Source organism: Chrysochloris asiatica, unplaced genomic scaffold (assembly GCF_000296735.1).
Source record: "Chrysochloris asiatica unplaced genomic scaffold, ChrAsi1.0 scaffold00224, whole genome shotgun sequence".
Lineage (NCBI taxonomy): Eukaryota > Metazoa > Chordata > Mammalia > Afrosoricida > Chrysochloridae > Chrysochloris > Chrysochloris asiatica.
Window position 1 is genome coordinate 4,038,207 of NW_006408742.1, and position 18,913 is coordinate 4,057,119.

Consider the following 18,913-nt stretch of genomic DNA (forward strand, 5'->3'; position numbering starts at 1 on the left):
ACTGATGCTCAGTCCCAATCCAATCCATTTTGTAGTTTGCAGAGGAAAATCCGGTCCGGCGTTTATTTTTAGCAACGCTTCCCTGTGACCGAACGCTACAGCTCCTCAGCTGGGATAACTGAGGACCGTATTGGGGAAGAGAAGCGAAGAGGGGCGGGGGAGCAGGAGGCGGTGAAAAGGGACGGGAGGACGCCCTGCGCATGCGTGCAAGTGCTCATGCAAATCTGTACATCCAGAGAGCAAAGTGGGATGATCTGTCACTACACCTGCAGCACCACGCTCGGAGGACAGCTCCTGCTCGCAGCTGCCAGACCCAGGTAAAATATAAATAAATAAAAATCTGAGCGGGTACCGTGTATGCATTTCTATAGCAGATGAGCGTCGCAACCTATCCGCTGTAGAGGCAACCTACTGCTACTGCTTAGTGTCCTTTGGTGGCTGATTGCAGCTCAAGGTTTAAGAAATCCCATCTTTCAGGAAGCCTGAGAGGAAGGAAGGAAGTACGGGCGAAATCATCAGATTGGCTTCCCGGATTTGGGAATCTGAAGCGGGCCCCCATCTTCCGGCCAACTTCCATTGAACTTCCCAGCACTCGAAAGGGACTGAAATGGAGAGCAAAGGTATGTGACTGTCCTCATTGGGGGACTTCCCGCTGCATGTGCGTGTGGCCAGGGCAGTCCTCAGCGAGGGGACTGCAGTGCTTGGTGAGCGAGCATTAGACTAGGTCGATAGGAGGAGATGCTATGTCCGTTGCAGCACTAGGGAAGTGTGGTAGGAAGGCGACTTCTTTTTAACTCCCACAGCTTGGAAGACAGTGTTTAATACTCCATCAGTTGCGTAGTGAAGTGTGATGAGTTGGTTGGTTTTTTGGGGGGGGGGGGGGTTTGGGGGTTTTTTTTTTGAGGTAGGGGAGATCTTTAGATGGTGAAGGAGGAGAGATGTGTTGGCAAAGCAATTTCTTGTCTGTCCAACTATGGGCTCAATAAATCTGTTTCATTTGCTTCAGGTTTGCTGACAGGCACGTTTGTATTTGATATCCAATAATGCATTGCTAAAAGAAATGTTTGGATTTATCCATCGTTTTCCCATGAAGATGGTATTTCTGTGTGTGTATGACCAAATCCTATTTGTATTTGGTCACACACACACAAAATTGTATTTTGAATATATCTCAGCAGGAAAATTGGGTCTATTTGAAACAGTGTGCGTTAGAACTGACCTCTAAGAAGAACAGTGTATCAGAGTACTGCTTGATTCCCAAGTATGATGCATTTACTTAGTTCTGGACATACATATATTAATAGTCTCCACACAACAAATCTCCATACTGTACAAATGCTAAATGGTAAGTGAACTGTAAAAATCAACTTCTGATGGCATATTTGAAGCACAAAACCAAAATAGTTATTCATTTACGACTGGATATCCTTTGGATTTAACCCCATCCATGCAGGTCTCTCTGAGCTCCTCCTCTTCTTTCTTCTTAAAACGCCCACTAGGTTGCAAGAATCTTGAGTGATGTGGTCAGATATCCAGTAGGAATATTCAATGTATTTAATTCTGGTGAAACCAGAAAAAAAATGATGTCAACTTTTATGAAACTATAAGCATTACTCAGAACTCGGGAAGCTATATTTGAAACAAGGTTTTATTTTTAAACTGGGAATGTCAGTCACTGTGGTAATGTGCTTAGGATCAAGGAGTGGTGATGGGTTACCTATTTCTGGGCTTATTAATTAAACTGAAGTGTTGAAAGATAGTAGGTATATGTTCAATAAAATCTTTAATCAGTAGATTTAAAGTATTTGAAACTAGGCAAGCATTTATAGTATGAAAAGAACTGAATCAACATGGATTTAGAATAGCTGATAATTTTTCAGTTTAAACAAAATATTTTTATGTGTTAGTGGGTAATTCCATGTCTGACTACGATGTACATATATGGGAGAATCCATGTCTATAAATATACATGAGACATGCTTAATAGCTCTATTGTAGAATCCATTTTAAAATGTGAAGTCAGTCTTTCTGTATTCATAGAGGTCTGTAATATTTGGTTAATAATAATTAAGTCTCTAGAACACAAGGCCTGGAACAACAGAGAGACTCTCATTTTACTACAAAGTAGTTTTTTGTGTGTATGTGTGTGTGCTTAGATTACACTCACAAATTGGTTATTAAACTTGACTATTTGCCTAGAGTTTTTATTAATATTTTTGCCTTGAATTTATACACTATTTCCTGGACCATCACAAGAGGAAGAGTCTCTTATTTTCCTTTATGCTCCTAACATATGCTACATGTCACTCAAAGTTCCAGGTGGTTTATATCTCGGATTGATAATCGTCAGTGTTAGGAGTTCAGATGGAAGAAAGACTCTCAGAAGTATGTTTGAGAAAAATCAGGCCATAAGTTCTATTCTGATCTAGACCATAAAGATAAAGGCACGAGTCATAGCACTGACTGAAAGACAATCAAGAAATTTGCCAATTGTCAATATCAGGATAATTTTGCAGAGGTTCCATAATTTCCTTTCATGAAGGATATGATAAACATCCATATGTGTGTTAGTTCCTGGACTACCTTTATGAAACTGAGTTAGCCAACTACAGATCACACGAAGAATGTCTAATTATTTACACAATACTCTCACTTTCTAATTTGATGCAAATACCCCAGCTAAAAATGAAAGCTGCCATGAAATTTTTATTATCAGAAAAGAGTATATTCAGAGAAGTGCTCCATTCTCACTAATGTATGCACAAACTTCTTACCCCAACAGATTAAAATCTAATTCTAGGAAGACATTCTAAAAAATAAGTGCTTATAATTAATTTGTCTTCGATTAGAAACTCTTTTAAGGAGATTCAAATCTCAAATTAGTCATATTACTTATTGAGTTGAGTGGTCATGAATTCTCATTCCCAGAAAAAAAAAAAAATGCAATGGCCAATCAAATCTTGAATCCTGTCTCCAATATTTGGCAACCTTTACATTACTTCCAGAATTTGAAATTCTTGGAACACTTGTTCAGAGTCTCCAGAGAGTTGAACTTCAGTTATTTACAAATAGAATCAATATGGGTTTTTCTTCTTCTTCCTTTTTACTTTTCATCATTTGTCATTCAAAGTATGGAGGAGAGGAAAACAAGTCAGTTGGCTCAGTAATCAATTCACAAGCTAATTTAGGTGATCTTTATGTATCATGGTAGCTTATGTTGCCTTAAATATTTGGATGGGTGCACAGTCTGAACAATTGTACAGAATTGATGACTTGTGGGTCCCAAGAACTTGATGTTCTTAAATTTGGCATGTAGAGCTTGGCTACACATTTGAATCACCTGGCATGCTTTCTAACTTCCTAGTGTCAGGGTCAAATTCCAAGCCAATTAAATCAGAATGTTGTGGGTGGAAGGCAGGTGCAGGTGACCCTAATAGGTAGCAATGCTTGGGAACACCTGATTTAGATTCTTAATAATCAAAATATGGTTTGCACACCAGTTTTTTTAGAACTGCAAGACTCTATTCCAGGACTACTAAATCAGTATCTGATGTTAAACAAGATCCCCAGGGAATTTGTATGTACATTAAAGCTTGAGAAGCATTGATTCAGACTGAAGAAACAGGTTCCTCCTCCCTGCGTAACATCTTTGTCTCTGTAGAGTCTCACTTCAGGCTGGTTGAACACTAGTTAGAAACACTAGTATTGTTACATGCTGTTGAGTTGGTTCTAACTCATAAAGCCCTTATATAGGATTTCCAAGGAGCTGCTGTTGGGTTTGAACCACCGTCCTTTCAGTTAGCAGTCCAGTGCTTGTCCTACAGCACCACACCAGGACTCCACTAGTGGATATCTACAAAATAAAGATGTTTGGGCCACACTGATAGGAATTTTGGTTTAATTGGTTCTGTAGTGTGTGGGAGTCAAGCACAGGTATGGATATAAAACTTCCCCAGTTATGACCAGCAGGTTTACTATTATCTGGGAACTTGTTAGAAATGCAGAGTCTTAGCCCCTAGCCTGTATTTACTAAATTAAAATCTGAATTATAACTAGATTGACTTGTGATTTGTATATACATTAAAGTTTCAGACACACTAATCTAAATTTTAGAGCACTGGTGTAGCACCGTAGGATACGCACAGGACTACCAACCACAAGATCGGCAGTTCAAACCCACCAGCCACTCCTCAGAAATCCTCTCCAGGGTCACTATGAGTTTAAATCAACTCAATGGCACTTAACAGCAACAATAACCTAAATCCTAGGTAACTGCTGGTGCTTTAGCCACCTCAATAAAGAAGAGTTTATATTATCCACCTAATCAGGAGGTTTCTAGGATGACTTTCAAGGTCTTCTGGTTGCTTTTGGAAAGAACAAATATGAAATGGAAAAGAAATAGGCAGCCTCATTGTTAGATCACAACTTTGACTCACTTTTTAATACTCTCTTCTTCATCGTCAATATTTACTCTCTAGGTTCACATTGAGTACATGAAAACACCCTGTAATGGATCCACTATAGTGTACTGATGGTGTTAGAGGTTGAAACCTAGGCACTTTACTAAGGGAATGCAGTTCATCTGCCTTGTTCTGTTATTTCTCTTCTCCACTCCCTTGAAATTTATTGGACATACCTCTTGCTCCATAGAATCTCCTCTGACCCCCCAACTTCTATTTGATTTGTGAGGGGCATTCTTTATATAACCAAAGTCATGAATTTTTGTTCCTTACATACAGTATTTATTTTAATTGGCATTGTAATTTTTGTGCTCTTTTTTGTTGCTGTTATGTGCTGTAGAATCTGTTCCAACTCATAGTGACCAAATAGAATGAAACACTACCCAGTCCTGCACTATACTCACAATTGTTGCTGTGTTTCAACCCATTGATACAGCCACTGGTTCAATCCCTTTCATTGAGGGTCTTCCACAAGTTTGCTGACCCTGTGCTGTACCAAACTTGATTTCTTTCTACAGGGATTGGTCCCTCCTCTTAGCATGTCCAAACTATGTTAAATCAAGTCTCACCATCCTCACTACTACAGGGCATTCTGATTGTACTTCTTTTAAGATAGATTTGTCTATTTTTCTGGCAGTACATGCTAAATTCAATATTCTTTGCTTACAGCATAATTCAAAGACATCAATTCTCCTTTGGTTTTCCTTATTCATTGTCCAGTTTTCACATGCATATGAGGTGATTGAAAATACAATGGCTTGGGTCCAGAGTACCTTAGTAACATCTCTGAGTTTGTTTTTAAACACTTTAGAGAAGTCTTTTTTTTTTTTTTTTTAAGTTTTTATTGTGAATTATGTGTTAGTTTACATGGGTGAACATTATCTTTACATTCATCCTATTGTACTTTGTTTCATTGCAATGATCACAATTTCCTGCATGCATCATCAAACACCCTCCTACCCCACCTCACTGAGTCCAAAGTCCCCAGCTGTTCCTTCTGTCTACGTCATTGCCTCTGTCTCCATCCCTAGTGTCACTGCCTTTCCGGACACGGTCTCACACTTCGCTTTTCTCCCTAGATGTTTCCTAGGATCTCCGATCCTGAACTGCAAAATCAGCCACTCCCCTCCTTTTGTTACCAAGCATTTACATTTCCCTTTCAACACTCACTGTCAGACCTGATAGCAATCATTCCCTATTGAACCACTGGAGTCCTTTCCCGTCACCTTTTATTAACCCCATCCAGACAGATTGGAAACAATTCCGTGGAGGTTCTACCTTTCCCTGTATCCTGTGGAGCTAGGTTCCCTTTTGAAAGCCTGTAAGCCAGTCACTTCTTGCCTTTGTAGTGCCCCCATTTTTGGTAGCCATTGTCTAAGTTCCCTCTCCCTGTCGACCCTGTGTTAGAGAGTTCTTTTAAGGCAGATTTGCCCAACGTTTTATCTTTTGATTTCTTGACTGTTGATTCCTGGTGATACTGTAGAATAAGAACTAGACTGATAATTACAAGGTTGGCATTTCAAACCCACCAGCCTCTCCATAGGAGAAAGATGAGGCTGTCTGCTCCTATAAAAATTTGCAGTCTTGGAAACCCTATATCCTTTATAGGATCACTGAGTCTGAATTGACCCGATGGCAGTGGATTTATTTTTCACTTTACAGCAGATTTGCCCAATGCTCTATGTCATTTGGAGTCCTGGTGCGGCACTGTGGGTTAATGCACCAAACAGCAAAATAATATGAACTGCAGGGTCCGTGGTTCAAGCTTACCAGCCACTCCTCAGAAACCTTGTACAGGGTCAGTATGGTTCGGAACTGATTCGATGACACTAACAACAACAAAAGCAATATGTCATTTGATTTCTTGACTGCTGCTTCCATGGGTGTTGATTGTGGATCCAAGAGAAATGAAACACTTGGCAACTTCAATTGCTGCTTATTGGTCCATTTGTGAGGATTTTAGTTTTGTTTGTGTTGAGGTGTAATCCATACTGAAGATTCTAAAACTTGATCTCCGTCAAGAAGTTCTTCAAGTTCTCTTAACTTTTAGCAAGCATCATTGTGTCATATGCATATCCCAGGTTGTTAATGAGTCTTCAATCTTGAAGCCCCAGTTCTTCTTCATATATAGTAGTTAGCTTCTTAGATTATTTGTTCACTCATACATATTGAATTATTATAGGGAAAGAATGTAAACTTACTAATGTCAACATTGTGTTGAATCACCTTTATTTGAAATGGGCATAAGTAAGGTTCTATTCCTGCAAAGTCAGTTTGATCTGCAGGGTTGTTGGTTCAAGCTCACCAGCCAGTCCTTGGAAATCCTATGCAGGGTCACTATGGGTCAGAATTGGCTCAATGGCACTTAACAACAACAACAAGAAGGGTCTATTCAGATTGGTTTGCCAGGGAGTTGTCTTCCAAACTTCTTGGCATAGACAAGTGAGCATTTCCTGCATTGCAATTGCTTATTGAAATATCTCTGTTGGTATTTTATCAATTCCTGGAGCCTTGTTTTTCACCAGTGTCTTTGGTGCAGCTTGGACTTAATCCTTCAATCCTGATCATATGCTATCTCCTGCAATGGATAAACACCAATCAGCTCTTTTTCGTACAGTAACTGTGCATTCCTTCCTTTTTTTGATGGTTCCTGCATAATTCAATCTTTTGTTCATAGAATTCTTCAATATTGCAACTCGAAGCGTAAATTTTTCTGAAGTGTTTTCAGCTTGAGAAATGCTGAATGTGTTCTTCCTTTCTGGTTTTCTAACTCCAGGCTTCTGCATATTTCCTAATAATACTTTATTTTGCCTTTTGAGCCACTAAAAAATCTTCTGTTCATTTCTTTTACTTAATGATTTCTTCTATTCGCTTTAGCTATTCTATGTTCAAAAGGCAATTTTAGTATCTCTTCTGACATCCATTTGGTCTTTTCTTTCTTTTTTGTCTTTTAAATGACATTTTTCTTTCTTTATTTCTAATGTCCTTGGTGTCATCTCACAACTGGTATCTAGCCATTAGTGTTCAATGTGCCAAATCTGTTCTTGAGTTGGTCTCTAAATTCAGGTAGGTTGTACTCAGGATTTGGGAGCCTGATGGCTCCAAAATATAAACACTGAACTCAATTCACAAGGTCAACAGTTCAAGCCCAGTTGCTCATCATAAGATGAGGCTTTTGGCTCCTGAAAAAAGCTTACAATATTATAAACTCTATACAGGGTCACTGTGAGTTGGAATCAACTCTTTGGCACTTAACAACAGTGTACTTAAGGTTGTACTTTGGCTCTTGTGGATTTGTTTTTATTGCATTCAGCTTCAATTTGAATTTGCATATGAACAATTGAGGGTTTGTTCTAGACCCCTGGCCTTGTGACTAATGATGTTGCGCTTTCGCATCATTTCTTTTCACAGATATAATTGATTTGATTCCTGTGTACTGCATCTGACAAAGTCCACATGTATAGTTGTCATGTATTTTATTGAAAAAATATATTTCTAATGAGTTGGTTATGGTAAAAAAAATTCTTAATTTAGATACATTTTTTACTGAACATCTGCTATGTTCCCAGTGTGCTTAGTTTTGAGAATGTAAAAGAAAACTAAAATAGAATCCCTCATCTGAAAGATTTCACTGTCCTGTATGTACTAATACATTGACCAATTTATGGACCTAACCTGAGTCTCAAACATTCCTGTAACCACCAACATACCTACTTAAAGAAGAGACATAGAATGTTCAAAACAGCTTTTGAGAAAGCATCTAACCTGTTCCTCTATTCCTAGATCGTGAGCACCCAGACGACAGGTCAATGGGCTACTTATATCTGTATACTTGTATCAAGGGTCCTGGAACAATTTGCCATCTCAAATATTTTAAACTAAAATGAACTCCAACCTTTAATACTTATAATCTTGATTTGTTCAACATTATACCACTAGAGTTGGGGGAGGAACCTGAATCTTCTAGTCTGTTCCATTATTTTTATTGTCTTATATTTTATTTATCCCATTTATGCCTTATATTTTATTCATTTACATAGTAGAGATTCATGTTGTAAATGCTGAATTGAATTGCCTTCATTAGTTTATCATGCAATGTTCATGTATCTAGGAGACGGTAACTTAGGAGCAGTGAAAGAAGTTTGATTTAGGAACTTAGAAGGAAGAAAATTCACTCGTTTGTCTATAGAAATCTGCACATGCATTCCCAATGAAGGTTCAACTCCCTGTTCTGAGTTTCACACAAGCCCTCAGAGGTCAACCAGGGCATCGACCAATATTGAAGGTATGTGACAAACATTTATTGGAAACCAGGATGATTCCCCCTGCTGGGAAGAAAGGAATCATCTATGTAGTCACCAGTTTAGCAGAACTAGAATATGATCTTAAGAAAAGCTACTTTGTGCTTAAACAAAACAAAAACAGTAAGGCCATTTTGGTGGGATAAATAAAATATAAGGCAGTAAAAGTAATGTAATTGAATATAGGCATTGAACATAAGAGATCCAGGTTCTTTCCCCAGCTCTAATGGTGTTGTTGTTGTTACATGCCGTGGAGTCAGTTCTGACTCATAGCAACCCTGTACAGGGTTTCCGAGGCTGTAAATCTTTACTGGAGCAGAACGCTTCATCTTTCTCCTGTGGAGCAGCTGATAATTTCGAACTGCTGACTGTGAGATTAGCAGCCCGATTCGTAACCACTACGCTAAGTGTAACATAGAACAAATCAAGATTCTAAAATTTGAAGGTTGGAGTTTGTTTGTAGCTTAAAGTATTTGAGATGGCACATTGTTCCAGGCACCTTGATATAGGTGGGGATACAGCTATACATAACCCATTGACCTGTCCTTTAGGTACTCACAGTCTGGGGATGCAGGAACAGAATAGATGCTTTCTCAAGAGTTGTCTGTGTTTGAACATTATATGTCTCCTCTCCATTTATTTTCAGAGCTCTAATAGGTTACCCAGGAGACTAGAATATCAAGTCTTGCAGTGATTAATGACCTCCATACAGGCACTTAACATTCTATTGCAATAATGCTTGCCTTTTATTTACCTTATCTTTTAACAAAATCATTGTGTGGGAGAACATTTGAACTCAAGTTGCATGTGCTCTCAAAGCTATTCCAACTGCCTCGCTACCTACTACTAACCCATTGTCTGACTTAGCTGGTTATTCTGAGACTTGTTAGCATCATTAACAAGTCTGTTGTGCCCATGAACTTATCTCCTGTCATTTCCTTATTCTTTTCCTCCCTCCTATGTCTTTAAGTTTCTGAAGTACTGACTCTCAGAGTGCTGAACCTATTAGGCACAGCAAGTTCCTGACTTACAATGTATTCATTCAAGTTAGGGCAAACACACTCACAGCCCTCAGCTTTGTTTTGTTTTTGTACACCTTATCCTTAGTCATATGTACTACATACAATGTTATTGTTGTTTTGTGCTGTTGATTCAGTTCTGACTCATAGCAACCCTATATAGGGTTTCTGAGGAACAGCTGGTATGTCTGAACTGCCAACCTTGCAGTTCAAACCGACCTTGAGGGCCAGTGCTTATCTGACAGTACCACAGCAGGATTCCTTACAGCTCATAATTTGCTGATGTTAGCATTTTCAGATGTTTACTCGCTAATGTTCAGTGTTATGATTTATAAAGATGATGATAAAAGGCAATAATGAGCACTGAAAATAAAATGAGTTCTTTGACTCATGTCACAGCTAAATTATGGTAGAGTCAAAGGAACGAGAACCTGCCCTAAGTCAGGGGTTGCCTATATAGCATTTTGTGTCTAAGTGACCAATAACTTTGAAATATTGGGTTTTCTAATTTGTCACATATTAAGATGCTTTGTACTTTTGCAAAGGGCTTTTAACATAAGTCATCTTCCTTGAAATCCTGTGATTAGATTACTTAACCTTATTTTATATATAAGGAAACAGAGACCCAGAAAGACCAAGCGACTTAGATAACTCATTTTACCTTTGCTTCTCTACAAATTAGAAATAATTATACTCTCCCCAAACCTCATACCATAACATCATGATAATAAAATTAAAATCTACCAGTAAAGTATTTAGAGTTCTTTAGAATCATAGTCTTTCTTCATTATTTGTCGTGTATGTCTTTTCCACTAGACTGGGAGGTCCTGAAGGACAGGAATTGGAATTGTTCTTTTATCATTTTTATTGTTTTACAACTTGTTGACTCTCACAAAGGTATAAATTCAACAAAATATATTTATTTATTCTACATTTTTGACAGTAACTAATATAATGCCTAAATTACTCTGTTGCTAGGAGTTTGTGTTGTTGTTGTTGTTATTAAGTGTTGTCGAGTAGGTTCTGACCCATAGAGACCCTGTATAGGATTTTCAAGGAGTGACTGGTGAGCTTGAACTGCTGACCTTGTGGTTCAAACTCTCTTTGCAGCTCTGTGCTTTAACCCACAACATATATATATATGTTTTATATAATACCAGGAGGCAATTACATAAAATCTGGTGAACTTAGAGATGGCAATACACTGGGTCAAATATTACATCATGTTGTTGTTAAGTGCCATCCAGTCATTTTCCACTCATAGCAACCCTGTTCAGGGTTTCTGAATAACAACTGATGGGTTTGAACCATTAGCCTTGCAGTTAGCCTTCCAGTGCTTTTCCTACAGTGCAACACGAGGACTCCTTGGATGGTATAAAAATATTGATTATGTAAATTTTGGTCATGACCAGTGATTCTTAATCAAAGGTACACATCAGAATCACTAGACATCCCATAGTGAGTGGTACACAGATGTTTGAGAAGCACCTCAGGTGATTGGGATGAGGACACCCAATTATAATTCAATAGATAAATAGAGTGATTGTTGTGAAGCTACAATAGGGTCCTGTGTGTCAGAAACACTGTAAGGATCCTTATTGCCTAAACCTTGTCTTTTATTATAACTCTCTTCTGTGTTAAAATGGAGTGGATATGTAGAAGAGAAATCTCTATTCTACAGGCTTGGGATAGAAAATGTTTGTTGTTAAGTGCCGTGGAGTCAGTTTAGACCCATAGCCAACCTGTGTAGGGTTTCTGAGATTTTAAACCTTTACAGTAATAGAAAGTCTCATCTTAACTTCTGTAGAATGACTGGTAGATTTGAACTACTGACTTTGTTATTAGCAGCCCAGCTCATAATCTATCACATTATCAGGGCTCCTTTGAGATAGAAAAAAGATGTGTAAACTTGATGATGAGTGCCCTGTGCTAGGAAGATTTGTCATTTCCTCAGCATCTTCATTCTTACCTTCTTATTAGCATCCTTGCTTGAAAAACATGGTGGGACATTTCCCAGGATTCATCTTTATAGATCTAATTTTAATGTACTCTTCTCTCTCCATTGCTTTTTGAAGCGATCTTTGTCTCCTTGTCTTTGGGAACATGGGATTCCCATCTAAGAATACCATGGGTTTTAGCTGCTGCAACATCACTGATGGTACCTTGGCAGAAATCCCAGAGAACCTGTTGCCTCTCCGCAGACCTTTTCTTTTTCTTTAGCATATACTCTGCCTGACTTTTTCCATTAAACAAATCCCGACCTCAGTGATTCAGTGAGTGCAGATAATTGAACGTGGGACTTTAGACTCTGTAAGAGAATTAAAGGAAGCTGCTATTCTGTGGTTAGCTTTTTATTTCTCTCCTATTTGTGGACTGGCCATTAGCCTTGGAAACAACCCAAAGGAACTAGATTACAGAAGAAGAAATCCTGGAGCTTTCTGAGGCCATTCAAGAAGATAACTAAGCACACCCAAGATTCTGTTAACAAGCAGGCAGGAGGAGTCAGGAACGCCAGCCTGCCAATGATGGGATGCATCTTTCCCTGCCCCATCCAACCCACTGCTGTCACCTGTGTGGAACAACCAGGTGATTTTCAGATCCTCAAATGCCAAAAACATTTACACAAGTTAATCCAACTTCCAACATGAGGCAAATTGGGAAACTGCTTTTCAGTTATTTGGAAACTGAGACTCTAGACATGTTTTTGGCTTCAAAAATATGGGAGTGTCTTTGCCCTTAATTTCATTCAAATAGTAAATTGTGTTTTGATGCTCTACAAATAAAATAATTACACACAGATTTATTGCATGATCATTCTGATTGTTAAAATCTGGAGAGTTTCAAATAAGATTATTTAAGCAGTTTCTCCAATGTCTCTTCCTTCATTTCAGAATATTTTAAACATTTCAAGCACTATTTAAAATTGAATTTGGTTCACTTCTTTCTCTCTCCTGGGATATAAGGGAGAAAGCCTGCAATGTAAATTGTGCTTTATTTGCAAGATTACAAATAACTAAAAATCAGATGGTATGGGAACTTTTTTATGTATGGATTTGCATGAGTATCAGAATAAAAAGAAAATTAATGATGCAAATGTAACAAAACCTTCTGTAATGCTGAGGTGAAACAGAATAAAACAATACCATTGACTAATTTTAACAGTAGCAATTTTTTAAAAAAAAGATTGGTTTATTGACCCACTAAGCAATATTTCTTTAGTACCTACTGTATGTTTAGATGCTCTAAAGCAAACTGGGTATGTGTACTGTATATACTGGTAGGATTAAGCAATTAAAAAAAAAAAAGATGATTGGTTTATTGAGCTCTGGTAGCGTAGTGGTTACAAATCAGGCTGCGAACTGCAAGGTCTGCAGTTCGAAACTACCAGCCGCTCCGCGGGAGAAAGATGAGGCGATCTGCTCCCGTAAAGATTTACAGCCTCGGAAACCCTGTTCAGGGTCGCTATGGGTCGAAACCGACTCAACGGCACTTAACAACAACAAGCAATATTTCTTTAGTACCTACTGTATGTTTAGATGCTCTAAAGCAAACTGGGTGTGTGTACTGTATATATCTCTTTAATTGGGAGATATACTGAGCTTTAGAATAAACATAGTGCGTAGTTCGGATGAAATAAAATGAACAGTTATGTTGTTAGAAAACATGGGTTCATGTTTTGGTCCTTTTTTAATTCTATGGAAGAAACTTGGGGAAAATCTTTTTTGTTTCCTTTTTGAATTTCTGTGTCCAAAATCATTATTTAAAAAGCCTATTTGTCTATTGATTTCTATTCTTGTTACAAACACATTGCTTTTTGAATTTGACTTTTTTCTTTACTTGATCACTTTCAGTTTGATTTCTATAGACAACAGTGTGGTTACAATTACCACATCAGTTTTCAAGGACCTGGTGTGGTGTGGTTAATGCACTGGACTGCAAGGTCAGTTTGAACCACAAGGTCAGTGAGTAGTTCAAGCTCACTAGCTGCTTCTTGAAAACCCTACACACAGAGTAGCTATGAGTAGGAACTGATTTGATGGCACTTAACAACAACAATAACTACAACTATAGGTCTGAGCTCGCTGTTTGTGTTATGATGTGATTAAAGTTTCTGGGAATATCCTATAACTGGGTAGAGAAATTGACTAATTCCTATTAAGAAAGAACTATGGATGGGTGAAAACAATGATTTGTCTGTAATTTGTAGTTGGCATGATTGTGACCACATGTGTTGTTTTGTTAGCTACCCTTAAGTTGATTCTGACTCATGGCAACCCCGTGTGTGCAGAGTAGAACTGTTCTGTAGGGTTTTCAAGACTGTGACCTCTTGGAAGCACATCACTAGGTCTGTCTTCTGAGGAACCTCTGGGTGGGTTCAAACCTCCTTGTTATCTATCTGTGAAGTAAGGGTGGATTAGAGGCAAGTCTCTTTTCATCTCTGAGATCCTAAAACCCAGCATTTGTGACATTTATATTGGGGCTTCAGTGGACGTGTTCTGTTTAAAGATTTATAGTTGGTTGCTTGATGCCTGCTATCTCTTTGGATAACTCAGTGGCATTTTTCTTCAGCAGATTGTACATTATGATTTTTTAAAAACATACTTTTTTTCATCCTTTCATATGCCTTCTTTACAAGTAAGATTAGTTTTTTTATATATACATCAGTTACACGTGAAGTTGATTTTGTGATATTGGTTTCTTCCTCTAGTCTAGCTCTGACAAGCATCCCCCCTCTAAAAAGAAGAAATGACAAAGAACAATGCCAAGTAGTCCAAAGTACTGACTTCAGAGGAAGAAGGTTTAATGTATTTAGTTATTTTGGTTCTCAATCATTAGTAATATAGTCTTCAAAAAGAAATGCTCTTAGTCTTCATTGTCTTCTTCAAACAATTTAAAAGCCAATAAAAACCTTTTTGGGTATTTGATTGGCTATTGATCATTTTAAATAGAATAAGTTTTTGCTTACAGATCAGTTATTCAAAGTCTTAGAGTTAAATGGTTAATAAACTGATTATACAAAGAACACTGGGTAGTGGCAAGAGGGAACATTTTACAACCATTAACATGAGTTATAATCAGAAATATTTGTGCTATGATGGCAATTATAAGGAAGAGCAATGTAAATATATAAGCTGATTAGAATAATGTAAAATATATAAATCCATGAACAAGGAGTAAACAGTGATATGCTAAAAGTGCATCATTTAGATAATGATGATTGTATTATGAGTGGACATTTTTCCTTTTTCAAATCTTTTGTCTATGTTTTATTAGAAATTTTTTGATAAAGTATAATAATAAGGCACTGCAGGATAATGTACTGGACCACAAGGTCAGTTTAAACTACAAGGTTGTCAGTTCAAACCCACCAGCTGCTCCTCAGAAACCCTATATAGGGTCAGTATGAGTTGGAACTGACTCGACAGCACTTAACAAAAACAATAACAACAGGTAACTTAAGTTTTGGGTTTAGTTACATACTGTTAAACAGATCTTCACTCAAGCAAATCTCTTCATGCTTTCATATTTTATTCATGTAAGACACTGAAAGTACATTTCAGGACATAACAGTCTTTTGAAATAATGCTTATGTAGTGTTCACTATGTAAGAAGCATTGTGCTTTTTATGTATTTATGAGTATTCACTCATTTGCGGGAGAAAGATGAGGTTTTTTACTCCCGTAAAGATGAACAGCCTTGAAAACCCTGTAAAGGGTTGGTTATGAGTTGGAACCGACTCCACCGCACATCACAACCATGACGGCCAATTCACTCATTTAATCCTTGTAACCACTCTAAAAGGTTATTGCTATTTTAGAGATTGGAAAACCCAGAGATAGAGACATTAAGTACCTTGCTCCATGTCACAGAGTCCGCTAGTAGGAAACTGGCTGAGGGTAACCACTACTGAACACCTAAGGCATATATGGCTGTAGTCAGCTCAGTCAACCTCCTTCTGTTACTGAAAACTTAGTCCAACTGTGCACATACTGGTTTATTAATCTGCAGGATGCCTGACCTGTGCAGGCCCAGGCTTTTCCAAGCCCTGGATCAATGAGTCACACTTAGTGAAACTTGAATTGACTCTGGGCTCCTTCCTGCTACTAGGTGGGTGTGCCTTGGGTTAGCTTCCAACCCCTGGGTCTTCCGTTAGCACCTAGCTGCAGCTTCCTTATATAACTCTTACCTTGATTAGTTATCCTGCTTATAACGGAAGCCCATTTCTATGGAAGACTGATAAAAAAACAAAACCAAAAATCTGTTGCTGCCAAAATGATGAAGATTCATGACAATTCCATGTGTTACAGAGTAGAACTGCTCTATAGAGTTTGTTGTTGGCTGTAATCTCTACAGAAGCAGATCACTAGGCCTTCTACAAAACTGCTGGGTAGGTTTGAACTGCCAATAATTAGGCTAGTAGTTGAATGTCAACCATTTATAACACCAGGGTTGCCTTGGTTCAACAGTGATAAGAGTCAAAATCAGACACACAACTAGAAAAGCACCATCAAGCTGATTCTTACTCATAGTGACCCAGATAGGGTTTCCAAGGAGTGACTGATGAATTTGAACCACTGACCTTGTGGTTCAAAACAACCTTGTAGTCCAGTGCTTTATCCTACAGCACCACAGCAACTTAAATTCAGACACACGTTTGCAAATCTTGTAACTTAGGCAAACTATATTTTTGTGTCTTTGTTTCTTCCTTTTTACTATAACTCTCTTTCAATTTCAATATTAATATAACAAATCAGGAAAATATGTATAAAATACCAGGTATAAGAAAGATGATCCATAAATAAATAGTTATTATTACTATTGTTAACATTAATTAGATGCTATTTAGATTTACTATTGATGTTGTTAAATGCTGTCAAGTCAGTTCTGACTCATAGCGACCCTGTGAAGAGTTTATGAGGAGTGGCTGGTAGGTTTGAACTACCAGCCTTGTGGCTAACAGTAGAGCCCCTTTATTTTTGTAAGGGGCTGGATTCTCATCTTGAATGTCTAATTTCCATGTTGTTTTCTATGCATACAGCAATAGACCACTTCTAGTATCCTTGAGACCACCATATGTGAGCCTTCTTGATAGAGTCCACTGATGTTGGAAGCCACTGACTGTTTTTTAATCTTAACACCATATTCCTCCATTCCCTTATCATTTCTCCTTCCCCTACTTTGACACCAGCTGTTGTTAGTCTAGAATTGTTTATGTTCCTTCTTCAGATTGCTGATCTTTGCTGGTTCATCAGTTTCCTCCTACTCTTGCCTGGTTCAAGGTCACCCATTTCCCCCCTGGAGCTGAGGTATATGGTTTAAAGCCATACTTTTAAAAACATACATGTTCAAATTATGCTATAAAAGTTAAAAAGTAGAATTAATTGGCTAATTTACTGATTTTTTTAAAAACATCACAGTTTTACCAATTTTCCCCTCTCATCTGACCTAAAATGAAATGCAGTTTCCTAGAACAGAAAACTTGACTCTTGTCATCCCTCTAATTGGCATTAAGTCCACTCCAACTCATAGCAACCCTGTACAAGGTCTGTGGTTCAAATCCACCAGCTACTTCTCAGAAACCCTATACAGGGTCACTATGAGTCAGAACCAACTAGATGGTACTCAACAACTATAGGGTTTACGAAGCTGTAAATCCTTACAGGAACAGAAAGCCTTGTCTTTTGCCCATGGAGTGGCTTGTGGGTTTGGACTGCCATGCTTGCAGTTAGCAGCCCAGTGCTTATTGGTTAGTAGCAGAAAATAGTCCCATTGTGCATGTCAAAATAGCAGGGATGACTTTCGGTTCAATTGCCCCTGGCTAGGGTTTAAAACTTGTTATAATGAGCGAGTGTCATTATAACATGATGGTGGTGTGCTGTTGAGTCAGTTCCATATAGGGTTTCTGAGGCTGTAAATCTTTACCGGAGCAGAAAGCCTCATCTTTCTCCCATATAACTGCTAGTGGATTTGAGCTGCTGACCTTTTGGTTTGCAGCCTAATGTGTAACCCACTATTCTACCAGGGTGAGGACTTATTAAAACAGATTGCTGGGCTCTGCTCCATAGTCTCTGTTTCTAGACCTAAGAATTTGCATTTTTAGCAAGTTCCTATGTGATGCTGGTCATGCTAGTCTAGGGAACATACTTTGCGAACCATTGGTCTGGACAGCTTGATCTGTATTTCTCTTGTTGTTGAGTGCTATATCTAGAAATAGAGCTATAAATTGCTGATTTGTCAGGAGTGCTGAAATAAAAAATGAGGTAGCATTCTCATGAAGTAATTCTATAGCCTAAAAGAGATTAACTAAGATCACATTTAAATAATTACCTTAGCATGATTCAAAACCACAGTTGCTAGTTGATTAACATGAGGGTCTGCTTTTGGACACTTATCCATGCATATTATTTATCTTTGGTAATATAAATGCAAAATGGTAGTTTCTGACCTTAAGAATCTTACAGACTAGCTTCAAAAATGGACACAACAGTAACCGAGGAAGAACTAACTGATAGCTGGCAATACACATGAACATTTAGGTGAAATTTTAAATTTACTTTTCCCATCTTATTTCTGTGTGAATAGCTCTGACTAGGTGTTATAGACAAGACACTGATAAATAAGACAAGGTTTATACTCTATACTATTACACTAGCGTCCTGGTGTAGCGCTGTGGGTTAATGTACTAGACTGCTAAATTGGTTTGAACCACAAGTGAGTGGTTCAAACTCACCAGCTGCTCCTTGGAAGTCCTATACAGGGTAGCTATGGGTCGGAACCAACTTGGTACTTAACAAAAACAACAATATTACACTATTACCCTATACTATTGGATGAAATCTGTGGAAACCCAGAGAAAGGGCAGTACTCAGGAAGAGACAATGTTCATATCACCTTGTAGAAGAAACAGATCTGAAGCAGTAGAAAAGAGTTCCATGTTGATGGAACAGTAAAGGCAAAGGTAGGAGGTCGGACATTACATGTAGTAACTAGGAAAAGATTATTTGATTGGTACATTCACTTATCTACCAAATCCTTTCTATTTCAGATATTGTTCTAGGTGCTGAGTGTAGTAGTGACAAGGCAAAATCCCTGCCCTCATGAAGCAGGTAGGGTAGGTCACAGGATATAGTAG

The 18,913-nt window shown here is 38.1% G+C and overlaps 1 protein-coding gene across 1 annotated transcript in view; it reads left to right on the forward strand.

Moving 5' to 3' along the window:
• The first annotated feature begins 244 nt into the window (after positions 1-244).
• Positions 245-18,913, forward strand: part of FGF12 (fibroblast growth factor 12) — an 814,886-nt gene continuing 796,217 nt past the window's right edge. The window contains exons 1-2 of the mRNA XM_006873146.1: positions 245-317; positions 478-620. Coding sequence (XP_006873208.1) covers positions 608-620 — 13 coding nt within the window. The 5' untranslated portion in view covers positions 245-317; positions 478-607. The remainder of the gene's footprint in view (positions 318-477; positions 621-18,913) is intronic.